Below are 18,724 nucleotides of genomic sequence, written 5' to 3'. Positions count from 1 at the left end.
AATGAAACGACTTCCGGGGGGAGGGGGGGCGTCTGATTTGGTGCGGATGACATCAGCTGAGGAGTGAGTGTGCGGAAAAAAAAAAAAGCCGGCGCCCTCTCCTCTCTCCTCTCCTCTCTTCTCTCCGGGAACATGACACAATGTCTGCTGGTATAAAAAGCTAGGGCCACTCCTATCGCGGCTGCACTTGCATGTCTGGAGACTCTGCAGCGAATCACGGGAGGAGGCTGCCACTGCTGCTGCTCGGATCCGACGCGCGCACTGGAGCGACCGTGAGAGTGAACGAGACAAGAGGAGAGGATGGCCACCCTGGTACAATCCGCAGACATGGAGACGTTGGGCGGCCAGAGCGCCGCCGGCGCGTCTCCGGCGTCCTCCGGCCCCTCGCAGCACTTCAACGACGGCAAATTCTACCTGCTGGTGGTCATCGGGGAGACCGTATCCGAGGACCACCTCAAGTGCGCGATCGCGGACATAGAGAAAGGTAAGACGGCCGCTTCGCCAACGGCGGGTGTGGGCCACCGGGAACCCCAACTTTATGTCCTAATGGCAACTTGAAAAGGAGTGCGGAACTTGGAACCGAAAACCAAGCGACCACCGCCGCACCTGTTTGAATGAGGTGTTTTTTTTTTACGCACGATGCGACGGTGCCGACTGCGCAAAATTAACGCGTAAAATAACAACTGGTATGAGAACTGCATTATCTGTGCTTTAATTCCAAGTGACAGGGACCTGGGGCTAGGGTTAATAAAAGGTTATTGAAGAGCCCCTCCCCAGTGTCATCCTCGTAATCCGACCATCAAGCCAATTCCCACCTCTTGTAATTTCTCTGCGCCACAAGCTCCGTGTTTATCGGCGCTTTGGATTCAGGAGGATTCCTTTATCAGTCATAATCAGCTGTAGGCCCGCTTGTTGTCATCCTCACACGTGGGCCAGGGCCTGTAATAAAGCTGACTGCAATGATTCAGCATCGATTTTTTATTTTTTATTTTTTTTTGTTTCGTGGAGTGGGGAGGGGGGGGGGGGGGGGGTGACTATGCGTCAATAATGCAGGATATCGCATTTCTCTTAGTCCAGCTGCGTTTAAACTTCCGCAGCATCTTGCGAGGGTTTTATTCACATGCGTCAGGCTTTTGTTTCACACTCACAGCCACAAGCGACACCACCGGGTTTAGTTATTTATTTATTTATTATACCTTTTTTGTATTTTAATCCAATTAAGCTGCAGCGGCTGAATTAAGATTGTTTGTCCTCTGGCAGGGACGCGAGATTAAGTATCTTGTTTTATCCCCGTGGGTAAGATTTCTCCATCATCACCACCAGCCCGCATCCAGCTCTCTCATCCCTCATCCCCACACCGGCTGGTGGGCGTGGCCCGGTCCGCAGTGCGGTCCCTACGGAAAGCCACGAGGGTCGATCTCCATCCCGAGCAGGGCGTTTTTAGAAGCTGTACAGCTGCTTTACTGGCCCACAGGACCATCCGTGCTTCCATAAAGGAGAGTGTAAAATGACGCAGTGACCGTGGGTTTGGGCAAATCAAGTTGTTTTTAATGCATTTGAGGAGGCAGAAAGCTCCTAAAGTAGATATAGTGGCTTCTATGTGTTGTATACTTACCAGAATGGCATGGAAAGCTCAGATCTGTGCTCTCCGTGAAAAAAATAGTGACACTGAAAGTCGTTTTTGTTTTTGTTGTTTTTGGACATCACATCTAAGAGTCTTTTCTCTGGATTTTTATTGACCAAATGACAAAACAGCTTTTTTTTTTTTTTTTAATCAGCCTCATCTGTGTCATTTTAAGCGTTTTTAATCCAACTGAAGCTTTGAATTAACTTGTAAAAGGTCAAAGTTGAAAATCACTTCAATGATAACAGATTTCATGACAGAGATCAACTTAATTCCCCACATTTAAGACACATTTTTCATGCTACGAACTGGCTGAAGGCCTTCATTAGGGCCTGACAATGCACAATCACCGAGCGGCTGATCCCACAGTGACTCAGCACAGCGGAAGCTGCTGCTGGCTGTGGAGTTTGGAGCATGCAGAACACAAACCAGACTATAGATATTTCCTATTATTGATTAATTTCCTCCTGCCAAATCAGTGTAAACGTGTTTACTTTGGGGTTTTCCAATGATGTGTCTATAGAGTGATGGTGAGACTCTCCTCATGTGCTGAGCGTGTGCCAGGATATTTCCTCGGAAAGGAAATGAAAACATAAAGCAAATCACATTATATTCTCTCTGTGATTTTTTTTAAATTTTTTATTTTTATTTTAGGGATCCGGTCATGGGACACCAACCTGATTGACTGCAACCTGGACCAGGAGCTCAAGCTGTTTGTCTCCAGACACTCGGCTCGTTTCTCTGCAGATGTCAAAGGTAAAGTGACACTAAATTACATTTTCACTGAGCATCGGTCGACTCATGGACTTTAATTCCTCTAAACTACAGAATACATACATTTTTGAAATAGGTAAAAAATATTGAAAATCTCCTTGAAACTCCTGCACACAAATCTTAAGACATTCTGCTGAAATTAACAAATTTATATGGAAAAAGTCATACATATGTTCACATTTATATCCATGAATGATAATATGGATGGATGAAATATAATTTTGTCACTTTTCTTTGTCTGGTTTAAAGACGACTGGTTTAAAGAGTTGCTCTGTACATGAAGATGGTGATCCTGATGATGAATTAAGATTGGCTGCATTATTTAATGCTTTTTAATGGCCCATTTTGTAATTTGACAGCAGTACCAATACCTTAAATCGAATTCTCTTCCACTGGAATTTGAGGAATTTTCATAAAATAACCGAAAAATATGCAAAGAAAACTCTTAAACGCATTTCTGTAAACTTAAGTTCCTTCTGATAAAAGACTTGATATAATCTTTTGTGTCAAATCCAGCAATATAGAGATGTGGAAGATGAGTGAGACTATTTAACCAAATATAGACACACTATCCACTCTGTAAAACTTCTCAGGTTCAATCCTGACGTAATAATAACAGATGGGCTTTTTATTCTTGCAAAATAAATATTTGAGTACCATGAAGGAATTCGTGGCTTGAAAACGGCCCTATATTATGCAGGCATATGATCTGAACTGTATGTGAAGCTTGAATGTTCTAGGAATAAGATATTTTTAAACAGGTGGGGAAAAAAGACATGTAAAACTACTTTAAATAGTCTTTTCTACTAAAATATTAATTGCAGGGTGGAGAACATTCACGAAAGAGTGATTTCACAAAGAAAAACAGCAGCATGGTGTTAATCCGATGTATGTGTGTTTATTAATCCACAGCCAGAAACCATTTAGTTCATTTAGGTACTTTTCCTCTCTGTAAAAAAAAAAGAAGATAAAATCATAGTTTACTCATTTAGTAAAATACTTGTCAGGATTGAAAGTCAACTAGAATATAGTATAAAGTTAATTGTAATGTAGAAATAGCTTGGTCATTTTTTGGTATATAAGGTATCTTCAACACAGTATAGGGGCACTTATTGAAAGGAAGGATTTCAAAGTATTAAACTCAACAAAGTCACACCAATTTCAGGAACTGTATATTTGGTTTACTTTAAAATTCCCATACAATGCAGTTCTTGATGGGGTTTTGAGGAAAAACGACCAGCAATATATTGTGTTATTTGCAAAAATGTGCAATATTATGAGTTACTACATGTACTGCATTGGGGGATCACGTTGCATGTGATCAAATGTTTTTCACTAGTATGCTTTTTACTATTTTTCTTATTATGAACCCTATCCTGTCCTGTCCTGTCCTGTCTTGTCTTGTCTTGTCTTGTCTTGTCTTGTCTTGTCTTGTCTTGTCCTGTCCTGTCCTGTCCTGTCCTGTCCTGTCCTACCATACCCTACTCTACCGTACTGTAACCTACCTTACCTTATCTTACCTTTCCTTTCCTTACCTTACCCTGTCTTGTCTTGTCTTGTCCTACCCTACCATACCGTACCACAGTTTACTTTACCTTACATTACTCTACCCTATCCTACCCTACCTTGTCTTGTCTTGTCTTGTCCTATCCTACCGTTAACTACCATACCCTACTTTACCCTACCCTAAACTGTCTTGTCTTGTCTTGTCTTGTCTTGTCTTGTCTTGTCTTGTCTTGTCTTGTCTTGTCTTGTCTTACCTGTCATCTTGTCTCATCTCATCTCATCTTGTCTTGTCTTGTCTTACCTGTCATCTCATCTCATCTCATCTCATCTCATCTTGTCTTGTCTTGTCTTGTCTTACCTGTCATCTCGATCTTGTCTTGTCTTGTCTTGTCTTGTCTTGTCTTGTCTTGTCTTACCTCTCATCTCATCTTGTCTCGTCTTACCTGTCATCTCATCTCATTTTGTCTTGTCTTGTCTTGTCTTGTCTTGTCTTGTCTTGTCTTGTCTTGTCTTGTCTTGTCTTACCTGTCATCTCATCTCATCTTGTCTTGTCTTACCTCTCATCTCATCTTGTCTCGTCTTACCTGTCATCTCATCTCCACTTTGTCTCTCACAGTGTATAACGTCTCATTGTAGTCAGCTAGAACTTCCTCTCTGTGTGTTGTGCAGGTTTTATTACTTTCCCCTTCGATACGCCCGCTCAGCATTTTGTTGCACAGCATTATTTTTTGTTGGGGTTTTTTTTTTTTTATCGCCGTGTCGTTTTTTCAAAGTGAAGGCGTGGCTCCACAAAGATGGAAGCGGTCCAAGTGTGGCGCGGCCATGTGGGCCTGTCAGTGGGCAGCGCGGCCCTGGCGGTCAGCAGCAGTTAACGCCTCTGATTCTCTAAAATGGACATTCGGCCGCAAAACAAAGGGGGCTGAATTGTGAACTAACGTTTTAAACGGCGCTCCGGTTTCACCACATCTTGCTCTCACTCATTACAAGACCTTTTCTTTCCTCTCGTTTTCGGTTGCCGTGCAACTAGATGCTCAGTTGATTCGGGAGTAATTAGCAGCGTGGGATCCCTGGAGGCAAGTGTCCACGAAAATAAAGGAGGGAGGAGAAGCGAGAGGGTGAGGAGGAGGAGGAGGAGGAGGGGGGAGGAGGGGGGGGGGTTGTTCAAAGAAGGAGGTTGAAGGAAATGCAAACAAGAACGAGATCACAGACCGGAGTGATAAATTACTAGAGAGGCGAAGAGATTTGAATGTCAGTGCCTTCTATGTAGAAACATTTGAATAATTTTCCGTAGTAATGCACAGAGTTTCATGACGCCTCAAGCTGGGGGGGTGGGGGTGGGGGTGGAGTTCTCTCTTACTTTACACCTTGTTTGGGGTTTTTATGAATGGAGGAAAGACATTTTTAACTCACACATGTTGATAGCCTGCCTTGCTCCACAAGCAAGAAAAGAAATCATTGTCACCCCAATCGCGCCTTCCAGTCACATTGACGTGAGTTCGATCCCCCCCCCCCCCCATCTTGCCCCGTCCATACATCAATGTCACCTTGGGGAAAGACACTGATCCCCAAATTGCTCCCAGTGGGGGGGGGGGGTCGAGCGCTTTGCATGGAAAGCCGCCGCCATCGGTGTGTGAGTGTGTGTTCATGCACAAGAGTAGAGAATTCCATTTGAAATGCATATGAGAGTCACCGTTTGGGTCAAATCTTGTCAACCGGGAGCATAAATGCAGTCGTCTGCCCGTCACGATGCACCGGTGCAGAGGAAGTCCAGACCCCACAGTGAGGAAGAGGAAGAGGGGGAGGAGGAGACACCAACTGAAGGGGCTCGATAGAAGAACCCCCACCAGTCTCTCCCTCATGGATATTTGATGCCCATGCTTACGTATTGGTTTTCCCAGCACTCTGCTTTGTGTGCAGGCAGTAGCCTAAAATACCTTCCCTGAGCCACAGAGCCTTGCCTTAGTGATGAGACTGCTGAAAACGCTGCAGTTTACGATCAATAATGAATATAAATAGTGTTTATTCCTCTAATAGGCTTGTCTGAGATGAAGATCTTTGTAATGGTATCAACAGTTTTCATATCCGCTTATATTTGGAGGTGGAGAAGTTCTAATGGAAAGATGTTGGTGAAACATCCTAATCCTGAAGATACTAGATTACAAATTGATTGTTATTGATACAAATGACTCTTTCACGTCACTTAGCTTCACGTCCAGACATGTTATGTACGCTGGATCCCTTTTTTTTTTTTTTTTTTTAAAGCCCAGTTGCGTGGTGACACGGATATTCGGCTCCATCTTTGAAGCTGATAGTCACAGAGGTCAATTATTCCGTCACACGGTGGAAGGAAAATGAAGGAAGGCGCTGACACAAACACAGGGGATCCACCTGAGGGAGTGAAATTCTATTATGCTTTTTTTTTTTTTTTTTTAATCTATTTATTTTTTTTACCCCCCAAAGCTAAAAAAAAAAAAAAAGAAGGAAGCGCTGAATCGAGTTGTTCCGCTGGTCTATTTATGGCGCGGTGCCACCCACATTGATGTTCCCGTCTGGTTCAGTGTGTGGCAGGCGGGCCACACCACCACACCACACCACCTCACCACCACACCACACCACCTCACCACCACACCACACAACACCACCGCGCCAGTCTTGCACTTTCTATCTGGCCGGAAGGAGAAAATGCTCAGCGATGCATGTCGCGTTACCTCGACTCCCGCTGAGACGGGGCAGCACCGGGCGTCCCGGGTTTCCAAATCGATCAAGGTAATTGTCAGGGTCAAGCAAGCTCCGGTGCACAATCTCTCAGTTTTGATTTTGGTTTGTCTCCGACACGCCACGCGGGTGGGTGTGACGGTGGCTCTTCTGCACTCCTTGCCGACTGAAGGCGTTGCCCCCGATTGGAGACAAAGGAAAAAGTGAAGACGTGTCTTCATTACATTAACGGTTACAGACAGTAGCTGGAGCGGCAACGAAAAAATAGACTTCATGGGGAGCGATTGCTCTCTAATGTCACAGAGTCGCGATAAGTGTTTCTATCACTTGTGCATGAAGAGAATCACAATCAGAAAAAAACCTTTATTTATCCCCGAGGGGCAATTTGGTGGGCAAAGAGCGGTACATAAAAAGGCAGGAGGGCTGCTGAGGTAGTAAAGGCAAGGAGTGACAATATAAATGTGAGAAATTGAACAGTTGTGTGCAGCAATAAAAAAAAAAATGTAAAGATAAAAAAATATCAAAAATATCTATATTTCTAATAAGAATAATAACAGATTATTATTATTATTATTATTATTATAAAAAATAAATAAATAGAAATTAAAGAAATGATATGATGATGAAACGGTGATTAGATGGTGGATTATGCGTGAGTATGGTCAGTTTTATCATAGATAAATGACACTTGAGTGAGTTTATGAGAATAATGTCTGATATTTACAATTTGTATTATAGATTTTATTCATCGCAACAGTATTCTCTGCTGCGCTGCTGTGTTTTATGACTTAAAATGTTCCTCTGTTTTAACGTTTCGCCTGTTTTATAATGTAACTATGTAAAATTTTAAAATGTTTATTGTGTATTCATCATCTTCTTCTTCTTCTTCTTCTTCTTCTTCTTCTTCTTCTTTTTTGTGGAGGATGACATTTCTAACTATTTCAACTGGAAAAACAAGAAATATTAATAACATACTAGACATACATTTGCTGCTACTAAAGAGGAAAAAGTCACCTCAGCCCCTCCCAAATGACGAAATCAGTCGCTTTTCTTAATTTACAAATCCCGATGGTGAATTTATACCAAAGCTCTAAATTACAGTCGTGATGACATTATTTTTCCCCTTCGGACAACAACCGCCGTAAAACAAAGTGCAATATGGAAACAGCAAACGGGGGGGGGGGGACAAGCGCAAAGGAAATAACACAACCCGGACTCATTATTTCTACCTTCATTTCAAGTCCCCAGATTATTGGACTCTAATGGTCCTATAGTTTTTCAGGGCGCAGCAGTGAACGCCAGAGCTTTCCCATATGGAGTGACAGCTCCTCTGGGGGAGGCTGTGGAGTTAATGGCTGTCTGTTCCATGATGAGATTCTGCTATATGAAATATGTATGGAGGAATCAGCCGAGCAGTCAGACGACTGCTGCAGAATCACGTCTCCGGAGACGGAGCACACTTCCAACAGCCTGCCTCTGAATTTAAAGCCTCAACGCAGGCACTTACAGCCCTGGCACGTGCAGACGCCGACTCTTAGCCTCACCTTCGCATGCCAGCGTCGGCGTCTCTTCGGCCCTTTACCGGAAGGAAATTGATCCAAATGTATTGATTGGTGCATTGAAGAAGAAATGTGAGAACAAGGAAGAGACACAAAGGGAGGGAGCCGGTGAGGTTGATCAAGTGAAGCTGGGATGCATAATGATGCTGGAAATACTGTGTTCCTGTCACATCAGCTGGGCTGGAGGAACCCCGCCCTGCCCCGCCCCCGCCCCCTCCCACCCCCCCTCACCCCCAAAAACAAACACACATGCTGTCAAGTGCGATCGAACTGTTATCATAATCAATCGTCCACAACCTGGGATGATGGATCGTGAGCCTGTCAGAGCCCCCGCTTCATTTTCTGCAAGAAAGGTCTCGGCCTTATGAGAGGAGAAAGCAGCTAATTTCCAACAGCAGAACGCTGAATTATTATTTTAAGCCCAGGTCCTATCGAGCCTGAACAATTGGTCGTCATCACGAAACTTTGTTATCCTTCATCCTCTGGAGATTTCATCCATCTTAGTGATGAAGAGCTTTACGCCACAGGGGCCGTCACCATTTACACAACCACCGTGCAGCTGGGACATTGTATGTTTGACGGATGACTTGATGAACTCGAGGCGGAGCTCCTCAATGAGAACCACAAGAGAGAAAAGTAATAAAGGCTTTGTTATTGCTATTTTAGGCAAAATTCAAGGTTTGATCAAAGTTTTCTCTCTCTCTTTTTTTTTTAAATGCTTTTTGTGCATAGATTTGTCATTTTTCATTGCGTGGCTGCTTTAAAGACATCACAAGCATGTAATCACTTTCTTCATACTCTGGTTTAGTGAGCTATATTGACATTTTCATCCAAAAGAGAAATAGAATCAATGACTGACTGGACGGCACCTTAAGACATTGCCTTTATATCCCAATAAATACAACAATCTATTGTGTCCAAAAGTATTTTCTGGAATAGTCACTATATTTTGACAAATTACCCTTCATTTATTTATTTTTTTTGGCCTAATCAGCAATCTCAAACTTGTTTTAATGTACTCATTGTCTACTTTCTCTCCAGGGCAGAGAATTCTTCACCATAAAAGTAATATCCTGGAGACGGTGGTCCTCATCAACCCTTCAGATGATGCTGTCAGTACCGAGGTAAGAATCAGTTTGAGCAGTGATCGCTGACATTTCCATTAAATCTCTCATCATCCATTTTCTTTTTTTTTTAAAGGAGGCTTTTCACAAATCCATTACGAAACTGGTAATGGATTTACAGCTTGATAATTCTGAGTATATTTACACCCGACTGTCCATAATTGGTTTCTGTTGACTGCAAAAAAAATGACAAATGAAATAAGTCGTCAAAAGAATTGTAAAAGACTCCATAAATGCTTCATTTATTACTGGAAGAAAAAACCAAGTGCAGCCTTTTAAGGTTTGCTTTGTGCAGCAGACTTTGATGGAAGAAAGAAACAGGAGGGATAAAAGCACAGAAGATATGATTTTTTTTTTTTTCTTTTCTTGTGCCACTGCACCTTTTCAGCGTTGCCTCCACCCCCGGCCATGTCTCCAGTCAAACTGTGCATTAATAATGTCTCACTACACAGCAGGGTTGACCTGGCCAGTCGCCCAGAACAGCTGATGTGGCTGAAGACAAAAGAGTACCAGAAAGAGGAGGAAAAAAAGGCAGCGAGATGGAGGGATAAAAGCAAACATAGCACAGTGAAACACGTCAAACACGTCAGCGAATCAGCTAATGTACTGGAGTGAAGTAAAACTGGTGATAATTCAAACGCAGCCAAAACATTGAACTGGCTGCTGCAGCAATCAGGCTGTATGTCCGCTTTCTCTCTACCGTCGGGGAATGTCTTCGCTTTTTTTTCAAGGGGGTTGTTACATCGTGTAAAGACATTTATCGTCACATTGAAGTTAAAAGCTGTTTTCTTTATTTCCAGGTTCGGTTGATGATCTCAGACACCGCCAGGCACAAACTTTTGGTTCTCTCAGGGCAATGCACCGAAAGCACTGGGGAGCTGATTCTTCAGTCTGGATCCTTCTCTTTCTTCAAATTCATCGACATATTCACCGACCAAGAGGTGAGCCGACAGGGAGGAGATTCTTGTTCATGGGTTATAAAGCAGGGACGTGCAGCACAACAGATATTGATGAAAACACATTTGGAAACATGTCACGGTAGGGGGCATTTCTGAGCACACAGGACCAGAGAGTCAAGTTCAGTATTGTGGTCTTGGTTTTTTGTTTTGTTTTGCAGATGGCAAAAAATGAAAGTTTAATATCCAAGCTTAAGGATCGAATTCGCCTTTCTGTAAAAATATAATGAAATGAGAAAATATTACATTTAATAATCACTATTTTCTCGTTCAGAATTTTTTAATATTTAAAAATGTTCCTCAAACAAAAACTATAGTAGGAGTGATAATTTTTTGGGCTTAAAACTCCACATAAAGATGCATACAGCTGTGTCTCTGAATGCAACATTGTGATTGGACTAAATAAGCACTTTATTCATATGTGTGTAAATAATTTTTTATATGAGATATTAAACACGGTCAGTCAGTCACAACAGTCTTTGCGCAAGCACATGAAGTAATTTAAGCTCTTCGATTGTGTTCCTGTATATGTATATGTCACTGCAACTCACTGCTAAAAGCATTATGCAAATAAAAATGAATTGAGATATTTTTTTAAAATCCTATATTGCTTCATATAAGACAATAATTAAAAGTCACTTATTTTCTCTCATGTCCAGATTGGTGAATTGCTCAGCACAATTCACCCAGCCAACAAAGCCAACCTTACACTATCATGCCCTGAGCAAGGTGACTGGAAAAACTCCAACTTGGACAAACACAACCTGCAGGAATTCATCAACATGAAACTAAACTCGGCTCTCATCCTCCCTGAGATGGAGGGACTCTCAGAGTTCACAGAGTACTTATCCGAATCCGTGGAGATCCCGTCTCCTTTTGACATGTTAGAGCCGCCGACCTCAGGAGGATTCCTCAAACTCTCCAAACCGTGCTGCTACATCTTTCCCGGCGGTCACGGCGACTCCGCTCTCTTTGCCGTCAACGGCTTTAACATGCTGATTAATGGCGGCTCAGATCGGCGGTCCTGCTTCTGGAAGCTGGTGAGACATCTCGACCGAGTGGACTCCATCCTCCTGACTCACATCGGGGACGACAATCTGCCGGGCATCAACAGCATGCTGCAGAGGAAGATTTCAGAGCTCGAAGAGGAGCAGTCGCAGGGTTCCACAGCCAACAGTGACTGGGTGAAGAACATGATCTCCCCCGATATTGGTGTAGTATTTGTGAATTTCCCAGAAAACCTGGATCACCCTGAGCCTAACTATAGAGTACGCAAGAATATTGAGGAGGCAGCGTTCACTCAGCAGTTCCTCGCCAAGCTCAATCTGAGGATCGAGCCTTTGCAGAGGCCTGTGGGAAATACAATTGAGCCACTAACACTTTTTCAGAAAATGGGTGTCGGTAAGCTGGAGATGTATGTGCTTAATCCATCGAAAAATAGCAAAGACATGCAGCACTTTATGAAGCAGTGGACAGGCAGTGAAAAAGACACCACTTCCATTCTGCTTCCAAATGCGAAAGAATCTGAGTTTCCTCTCTCTTACATGGCTTCTATCTCTTCGCTCATTGTCTGGCACCCTGCAAATCCCACAGATAAAGTGGTGCGCGTCCTCTTTCCTGGAAATGCCACCCAATATCAAGTCTTCGACGGTTTAGAAAAGCTGAAGAACTTGGACTTCTTGAAGCAACCAGTTGTTACTCAGAAACTGCTGTCTTCAAACATGCCATCAACGCCAACTCTCAAGCAAGCCAAGATGAAGCACAGAACAGACAGCAAAGAGAGCTTAAAGTCTACCCCAAGGCCATCTCCAAGCAAAAACATCAGGAAGGAGTCAAAAGAGGAAACTGCGGAAAAGGCAAAGACAGAATCAGAATCTGTTCATGAAAAAATACAAAAGGCCGAGAAAAAAGAAAAGGCATTACCAAAAAAGGCAAAGGCACCTGAAAAAGAATCAAAAGCAAAGGCAGAGCAGGCAGCCCAAAATGATACTCCGGAAAAGAAGAAGTCTGAAATGAAACCCAAAGTTGAAAAGGAAAAGATTGTCAAAAAGGACAGCAAAGCGTCTGTGGAAAAGAAAAAAGAGGTGAAAAAGGAAGTTGTGAAGAAAGATGATTCACCCAAACAAGAGGCTAAAAAGGATGAGAGGGTAAAAAAAGAGGAGGCAAAGAAAGTCTTAAAAAGGGATGTCAGAAGAGAATCCCCGATGAAAGAGAAGAAGGAAGACAAGAAAGATGTGAAAAAGACCTCAAAAGATGTAAAGAAGACATCGTCGGGTGAAGAAAAGAATCTCAAACCAAAGCCGCTGAAAAAGGATGACGTTTCAAGAAAAGACGCGACAGTTCCATCAAAGCTAAAAGACAAAGGAAAGTTGAAGGTGACAAAGAAGGCGGCAAAGGTGGACAGTAGCAAAGTGGCAGCTGCTGCGGCTGCAACTGTTGCTGCTGCGGCTGCAACTGTTGCTGCTGCAACTGCTGCTGCAGCTGTTATTGCAGACGATCCAGAAGTGGAAAGGGCTCTGATGTCCTCACCAGAAGACCTCACAAAGGACTTCGAGGAGCTTAAAGCTGAAGAGTTGGTTGAGGATGATGCAACTGTACAACAAAACAAGGAAGCGGAGCCTGTGATGGTTCACCATGAAGAAGCAATACAGACCAAAGAGTCTCCGGAAGCATTGGAATCTGTGGATGAGGGTATAACCACAACAGAGGCAGAAGGAGACAATGGGGAGACTCCAGAGGAACAAGTCATGAAGGGAAAACTCAATGGACAATCTGAGAAGTTTGAAGATGAGGGCACTGGCATGGAGGAGACATCCGACGGTGGGGATTATGAAGAGAAAGGAGAGATTGAAGAAGCTTATGAACCGCAGCACGTTGAATTACATGAAAATAACCTTGCTTCTTGTGTCGATGAGCACGAAGGCAAACACGAGGAAATGAAGCAGGAATGCAGCGCTGAGGAAGAAGACGTTGCAAATAAATATGTGGAGGTTGAATGCGAAGGTCATAAAGATGCAGAGAGGCCAAATCTCTATATATCAGCTTCTCCTAAGGTGTCCTCACCAGTTTCTCCGGCTGCATCAATCCACGATGAAAGGTTTGTGGTTGGATTTGAGAGTGAAACGGCTTCGGACGATGAGAACAGAGATGAAACCCCAGAGGATTTCACTTCTGGTCACACTCACTCCACCATCGAAGTGTCTAGTGTGCCCACTCCTCTGGATGAGATGTTGACTCCCAGGGACATTACAAGTGACGAAGCCACCAATGACGAGACCGAATCTCCATCGCAAGACATTGGAAAGTTTCAGACATCTGCAACTGGTGAGTTTGATAGAAAGAAACTTTCCCCACTTCAAGACATCCCAGGATCAGATCACTCTCTGAGTGGTGCTACCGAAGGTCGGGACTATAACCATTCTGCTTCTACGATATCTCCACCTTCACCACTGGAAGAAGACAAATTGGGTCAGGATTTCCTTCTAGCAGGGAAAGCTGAAGGGTTGGCCAATGCTCAGAAGCCATGTGAGGTGTATGAAACTGATCCGGCGAGACTCAGTTCAATGTCCACGACGACACCTCTTATACGTTCTCCATCAGTGGAATGCAAACACGCTGTTGAGTCTCCACCATTGTTTGCTGCTGCAATAGAGCTGTCTACCACACTGACAGGAAGCACCAGAGTAGCAGCTGATTCTTCCATCAGCCCAGATGACAAGACATTGGAATTAGCAAATTCGCCTCAATCCTCTGGCCACACTCCTTATTATCAGTCGCCAGTAGATGAAAAAGCAGGAGTGCTACCACCTGTGACAGATTCAAAGGGTCCAGTAATCGTAGAGGTCACAAGTGATAAAGAAGATTCCTCTTCCAGAGTTACTCCAGAACCTGGTGAGCGACAGCTAGAATGTACCTCCCCAGTGGAAAAGCCAGTGTTCTCTCCAAAGAGCCCACTACCACTCGATGATGATTCCCCAACACAGAAGGAGAAGTCACTCTTTGATATGGATCTGAAGAAAACTGTAGAAAGTAGTCATTCAAGCTTTTCTTCGGTGCCACTTACAAAACATGAAGCTGACACCAATCCATTTACAGGTTTCAAAGAAGATAGTAAAATGTCCATTTCAGAGGGCACTACGTCAGACAAGTCCGGAACCCCGCTGGAGGAGGTCGTAGCTGAAGATACATTTTCACATTTAGCTTCCGCATCCACAGCTTCTTTGGCCACCAGCTCCTTGCCGGAACCAACGACTGACTCTCCTTCACTTCATGCTGAGGTTGGCTCTCCTCACTCAACTGAAGTTGATGACTCTTTTTCTGTCTCTGTGGTTCAGACCCCGACCACTTTTCATGAAGCTGAAGGATCTCCCACCAAGGAAGATAGCCCAAGGCCCATGTCCATCTCACCAGACATTTCACCAAAGACGAAGGGCATGACACAGATGCAGGACACAAAATCTCCAGAGCACTCTACAATGTCAATAGAGTTTGGGCAAGAGTCACCTGACCATTCCTTGGCCCTGGACTTTAGCAAGCAGTCCCCAGAACACCCATCATTGGGCAGCGGCTCACGTGCAACTGAGAACGGCCCGACTGAAGTCGACTACAGCCCCTCAGAGGGAACAGATATAAGAGCATCTGAAGAGTCTCACACCACATTGGAGAACCCTTTGCATTTTGAAGAAAGTGACACGGCCCGTGCCCATTCGGCAACGCCATCAGATGCATCTCAGTCAACGCCCTCGGTAACAACCCCATGCCAAATGGCAGAGATGTCTAATGTTGTGACTGAACAAAAAGATAAGTCTCCCGTCACCCCAAAGGCATCCTCGCTTACTCACTCTCCCCATTCAGATGAGCCATCTCCAGTTCTGGGAAACTCTCCGGGCAAAGACAGCTCCAGTCCAGTTTCACCATTTGTGGAGAACATTGCTGAATCAAACACAGAGAAACCTGAAAAGGCTTCTCTGTCACCGAAAGCTACTTCACCATCAGAAATTTCAAAGGAGGCTGCTATTTCTCCAGCAAAGGAGACAAATCCATTTAAATGTGAGGCTTCACCACTTGAGAATAAGTCACCTGTGAGCCCCAAAGTTCCTTCGCCATCATATCTACCTCTCTCTGATCTGCATAACTCTGCCTGTGGCTCCAGAGACCCAGACACCAAAAAGAGCCCCTGTGCTCCATCGAAGACAGATGTTGACCTCTGCTTAGTCACTTCATGTGAGTACCGCCATCCAAAGACTGAGCTGTCCCCGTCCTTTATCAATCCTAACCCTCTGGAATACTTCATCAATGAGGAAAATGCCCTGGATGAGGAGAAGCTTTTGACCAAGTCGGGAGGAGGACCCCCACCCCCGGGAGGTAAGCTTTCCACCAAGCAATGTGAGGAGACCCCACCTACATCCATCAGCGAATCCGCTCCATCTCAAACAGATTCAGACGTTCCACCAGGCACAGAAGAGTGTCCATCCATCACGGCGGATGCAAATATCGACTCTGAAGATGACTCAGAAACTCTGCCTACTGACAGAACCCTGACCTACAGGCATGCTGACCCCCCTCCCGTGGCACTCAGGGACCCTGCCCCATCCTCAGGCCACCATGACGTCTGCATGGTGGACCCAGAAGCCCTTAAGGCTGAAGAAAACCTCCACAATGCTAATACTGATGGAGGGGACAAGTCCAACAAGAAAAAGCTCGCAAAAAAGTCGGCGTCGCCGGCGAGGAAGACCGGTCTTTCAAAGGTGAAGGACTCAAAGACCGCCTCTCCAAAGAAAGGTGTTGGAGAAGGGAAGGATGCCAAAAATGCAACCAACACTTCTGCATCCAGAGGTGTGAAAAATACATTAGGTGAGTTATTTTTTGTTAATGTTATTACTTGTATTCAATTGTGAAAACACATGCTGTTTTTAAATTGTTAATTATCATACTTTCTTTTCATGTTTTTTTTTTTTTTTCTGATGCAGGAAGTGGAAAGGCATCAGCCGGGGCATCTCTACCCAATTGTCCTCCCATGTATATGGATTTGGTTTACATCCCCAATCACTGCAGTGCCAAAAATGTGGATGCTGAGTTCTTCAAGCGTGTGCGCTCCTCTTACTATGTGGTCAGTGGCAATGACCAGACAGCTCAGGAACCCAGTCGGGCTGTCCTCGATGCCTTGTTGGAAGGAAAGGCCCAGTGGGGAAACAATATGCAAGTAAGTTTAGAAACTCAATGTAAGAACTGAGTTTCTTTGGGGGTTTTACACACTTTTTGAATCCGTGTTTTTTGGCTTCCATGAAATCTCAGCATTCATGGCTTCTTTTCACCCCCGATGCCAGGTCACTCTGATTCCCACCCACGACACCGACGTGATGAGGGAGTGGTACCAGGAGACTCATGACAAGCAGCAGGAGCTGAACATCATGGTGCTGGCCAGCAGCAGCACTGTCGTCATGCAGGATGAATCCTTCCCCGCGTGTAAGATAGAGATGTAAAACCTCTTCCCGGGGGGGGATTGTTGACTGATAAAGAAAAAATGTAGCAAAAAAAGCCTAAGCAGACACTTAAAACACAAAATATATGACAATGAAATAATCATCTGCATTGAGGATTTACTAACACTAAGCTGACTTTGAGGCGGGTCCATGCAAGGGGCAATGTTAAATGTAATGCATCCCTAAAAATCCTCAATGCTTTTGTAAGACACAGATGGATTGAACTGGGTGAAGATTAGCAACCGAAAAGACTCGTCGTGATTGTTCTAGTGAAGCTGATTCTCATATAGTTCAAAATAACGATGATGTTGTTGTCGACATATTGGCTCTCCTTTGCATCCCAAGGGAAAAAAAATCAATTATGAACGCTTTCAATCAATTTGAACTGCTTTTAAGAAACGAATCTTCCCCACTTCTTGTACGTCCTGACAATAGCAGCTTTTATCCGCACCAAAGGATAAAAACAATACTTTTTTTTTTTTGCGTTATGCCTTAGAGAATTCAAATGAATGTATAAGAGCCGGTGTGACGGTGTGGTGAGTAGCAGCGGGTTTGACGAGTGACTAAAGACTGGAGGTCACTTCCTTAAACGAGCGGGTCCAGTAGTGAGTGATGGTCGGGTTAACCAGAAGGGACACTCAGCATCGATTAACAGTAATATGATGTCTCTCTTCTTATTCGTCACGGGCGAATCAGAGTGCCCCGACCATAATCAGAGTGTTCTTTATGTTTTCAGGTTGGCGCAGGTTTCATTAGATTCATTTATTTTTATTGAAGTCTTTTGTTTTGAATTACGTTGCTGCTGAGGTGAGTTTTTTTGTTCTTTTCTTTTTTTTTAAATGTGTAAATTATATTTATTGCATTTAAATTATTGCACTTGATTGTCCAGACAGCCTTTTTCACTGTGCAACAGCGGGTTGCTTCATAATGTTCTCACTTGCCTTTGTCACAGATCTCTTTTGAAAAAAATTGCCTTTTATTTCCGATCACTTATTTTATTCCAATTTCATTTAGCAAGGGAAAAAAAGCTGATCTTATTTCTTATAGTGGGGTTTTTTTTTTTTTTTTTTATGTAACCAACGAGCTGTGGGGGCATTGCGCTTTTTTCCCCCCTGTGAAGCTGGTGAGGCAGGATATTTTCATAAACCTTAAAATGTCTTGTTTTTCTAAAGCATTGTACTATAATTATAAATAGCTTTTCTGGCCAATGAGGCGGTTGAAAGACGCGCATGAGTTACGATACGTTAGGAATTTTCTCTTCTTTTATTCGGGATATTGCTCAGCTTATCATTCAGAACAACAGGGCTAATGGGATAAAGAACTGAAAGGAGCATTTTTTCGTTTTTTGCAAGTCGTGCCATGACATATGTATACTAATTTTAACTCCAGCAACTGCGAGTGGCACTGCATGGATATGAAACTTGATAATGGTGGCAGCACATTGTAGATTTCAAGGTTAAGATGGAGTTTTTTGGTTTTTTTTTTGTTTGACTAAAAACTTGAGGAAATCGGCTTTTCGGGGTTGTTGTTTTTTACGAAGGCCAGCACACAGAGATGAGAGTAAGTGACTTGTGTTTTAAATGAAAGTACATAAAGGGGAAAAAAAAAAAATAACTAAACAAAAAAAAAAAACTTGGACACTTTGAACAAGACACACACATAAAGCAGCAAACAGTACTGAGGCCACAGCTCGAACAGGCCAGCTTATGCAGAAACAATCAAATCACAACATGACAGTAACGGGTTTTGACGTTTTCGATAAACTCACCGGATATTTCTGAGGCGACGGCAGGTGTTCATGATACAACGGTTCCAGTTTTCCTTCAGGAGAACCTCAAACTAACACCACTACCTTACAGTCAAGCAGCAACACACCTAACAAACACTGAAGTGACATTTCTCTTGAACTTGACATCTCTCTTTTTCTCTGTCTTCTTTCTCTACTACACTCTCTCTCTCTCTCTCTCTCTCTTTCTTTCCTTCC

General features: G+C 43.6%; 1 protein-coding gene across 1 annotated transcript; it reads left to right on the top strand.

Annotated features, from left to right (window-relative positions):
* Positions 1 to 300: 300 nt before the first annotated feature.
* Positions 301 to 16,740, top strand: map1b (microtubule-associated protein 1B; the record flags this gene model as incomplete). The annotated part of the gene is made up of 7 exons (XM_080509732.1): positions 301 to 484; positions 2,279 to 2,385; positions 9,225 to 9,302; positions 10,103 to 10,243; positions 10,918 to 16,111; positions 16,228 to 16,460; positions 16,585 to 16,740. The coding sequence occupies 7 exons, from the start codon at positions 301 to 303 to the stop codon at positions 16,738 to 16,740; spliced, it is 6,093 nt and encodes a 2,030-aa protein (XP_080365858.1).
* Between the last annotated feature and the right edge of the window lie 1,984 nt (positions 16,741 to 18,724).

The sequence above is a fragment of the Blennius ocellaris genome, assembly GCF_963422515.1.
Source record: "Blennius ocellaris genome assembly, chromosome: 15".
In the NCBI taxonomy this organism is placed as follows: domain Eukaryota; kingdom Metazoa; phylum Chordata; class Actinopteri; order Blenniiformes; family Blenniidae; genus Blennius; species Blennius ocellaris.
This window is presented reverse-complemented; position numbering and strand designations above follow the sequence as displayed.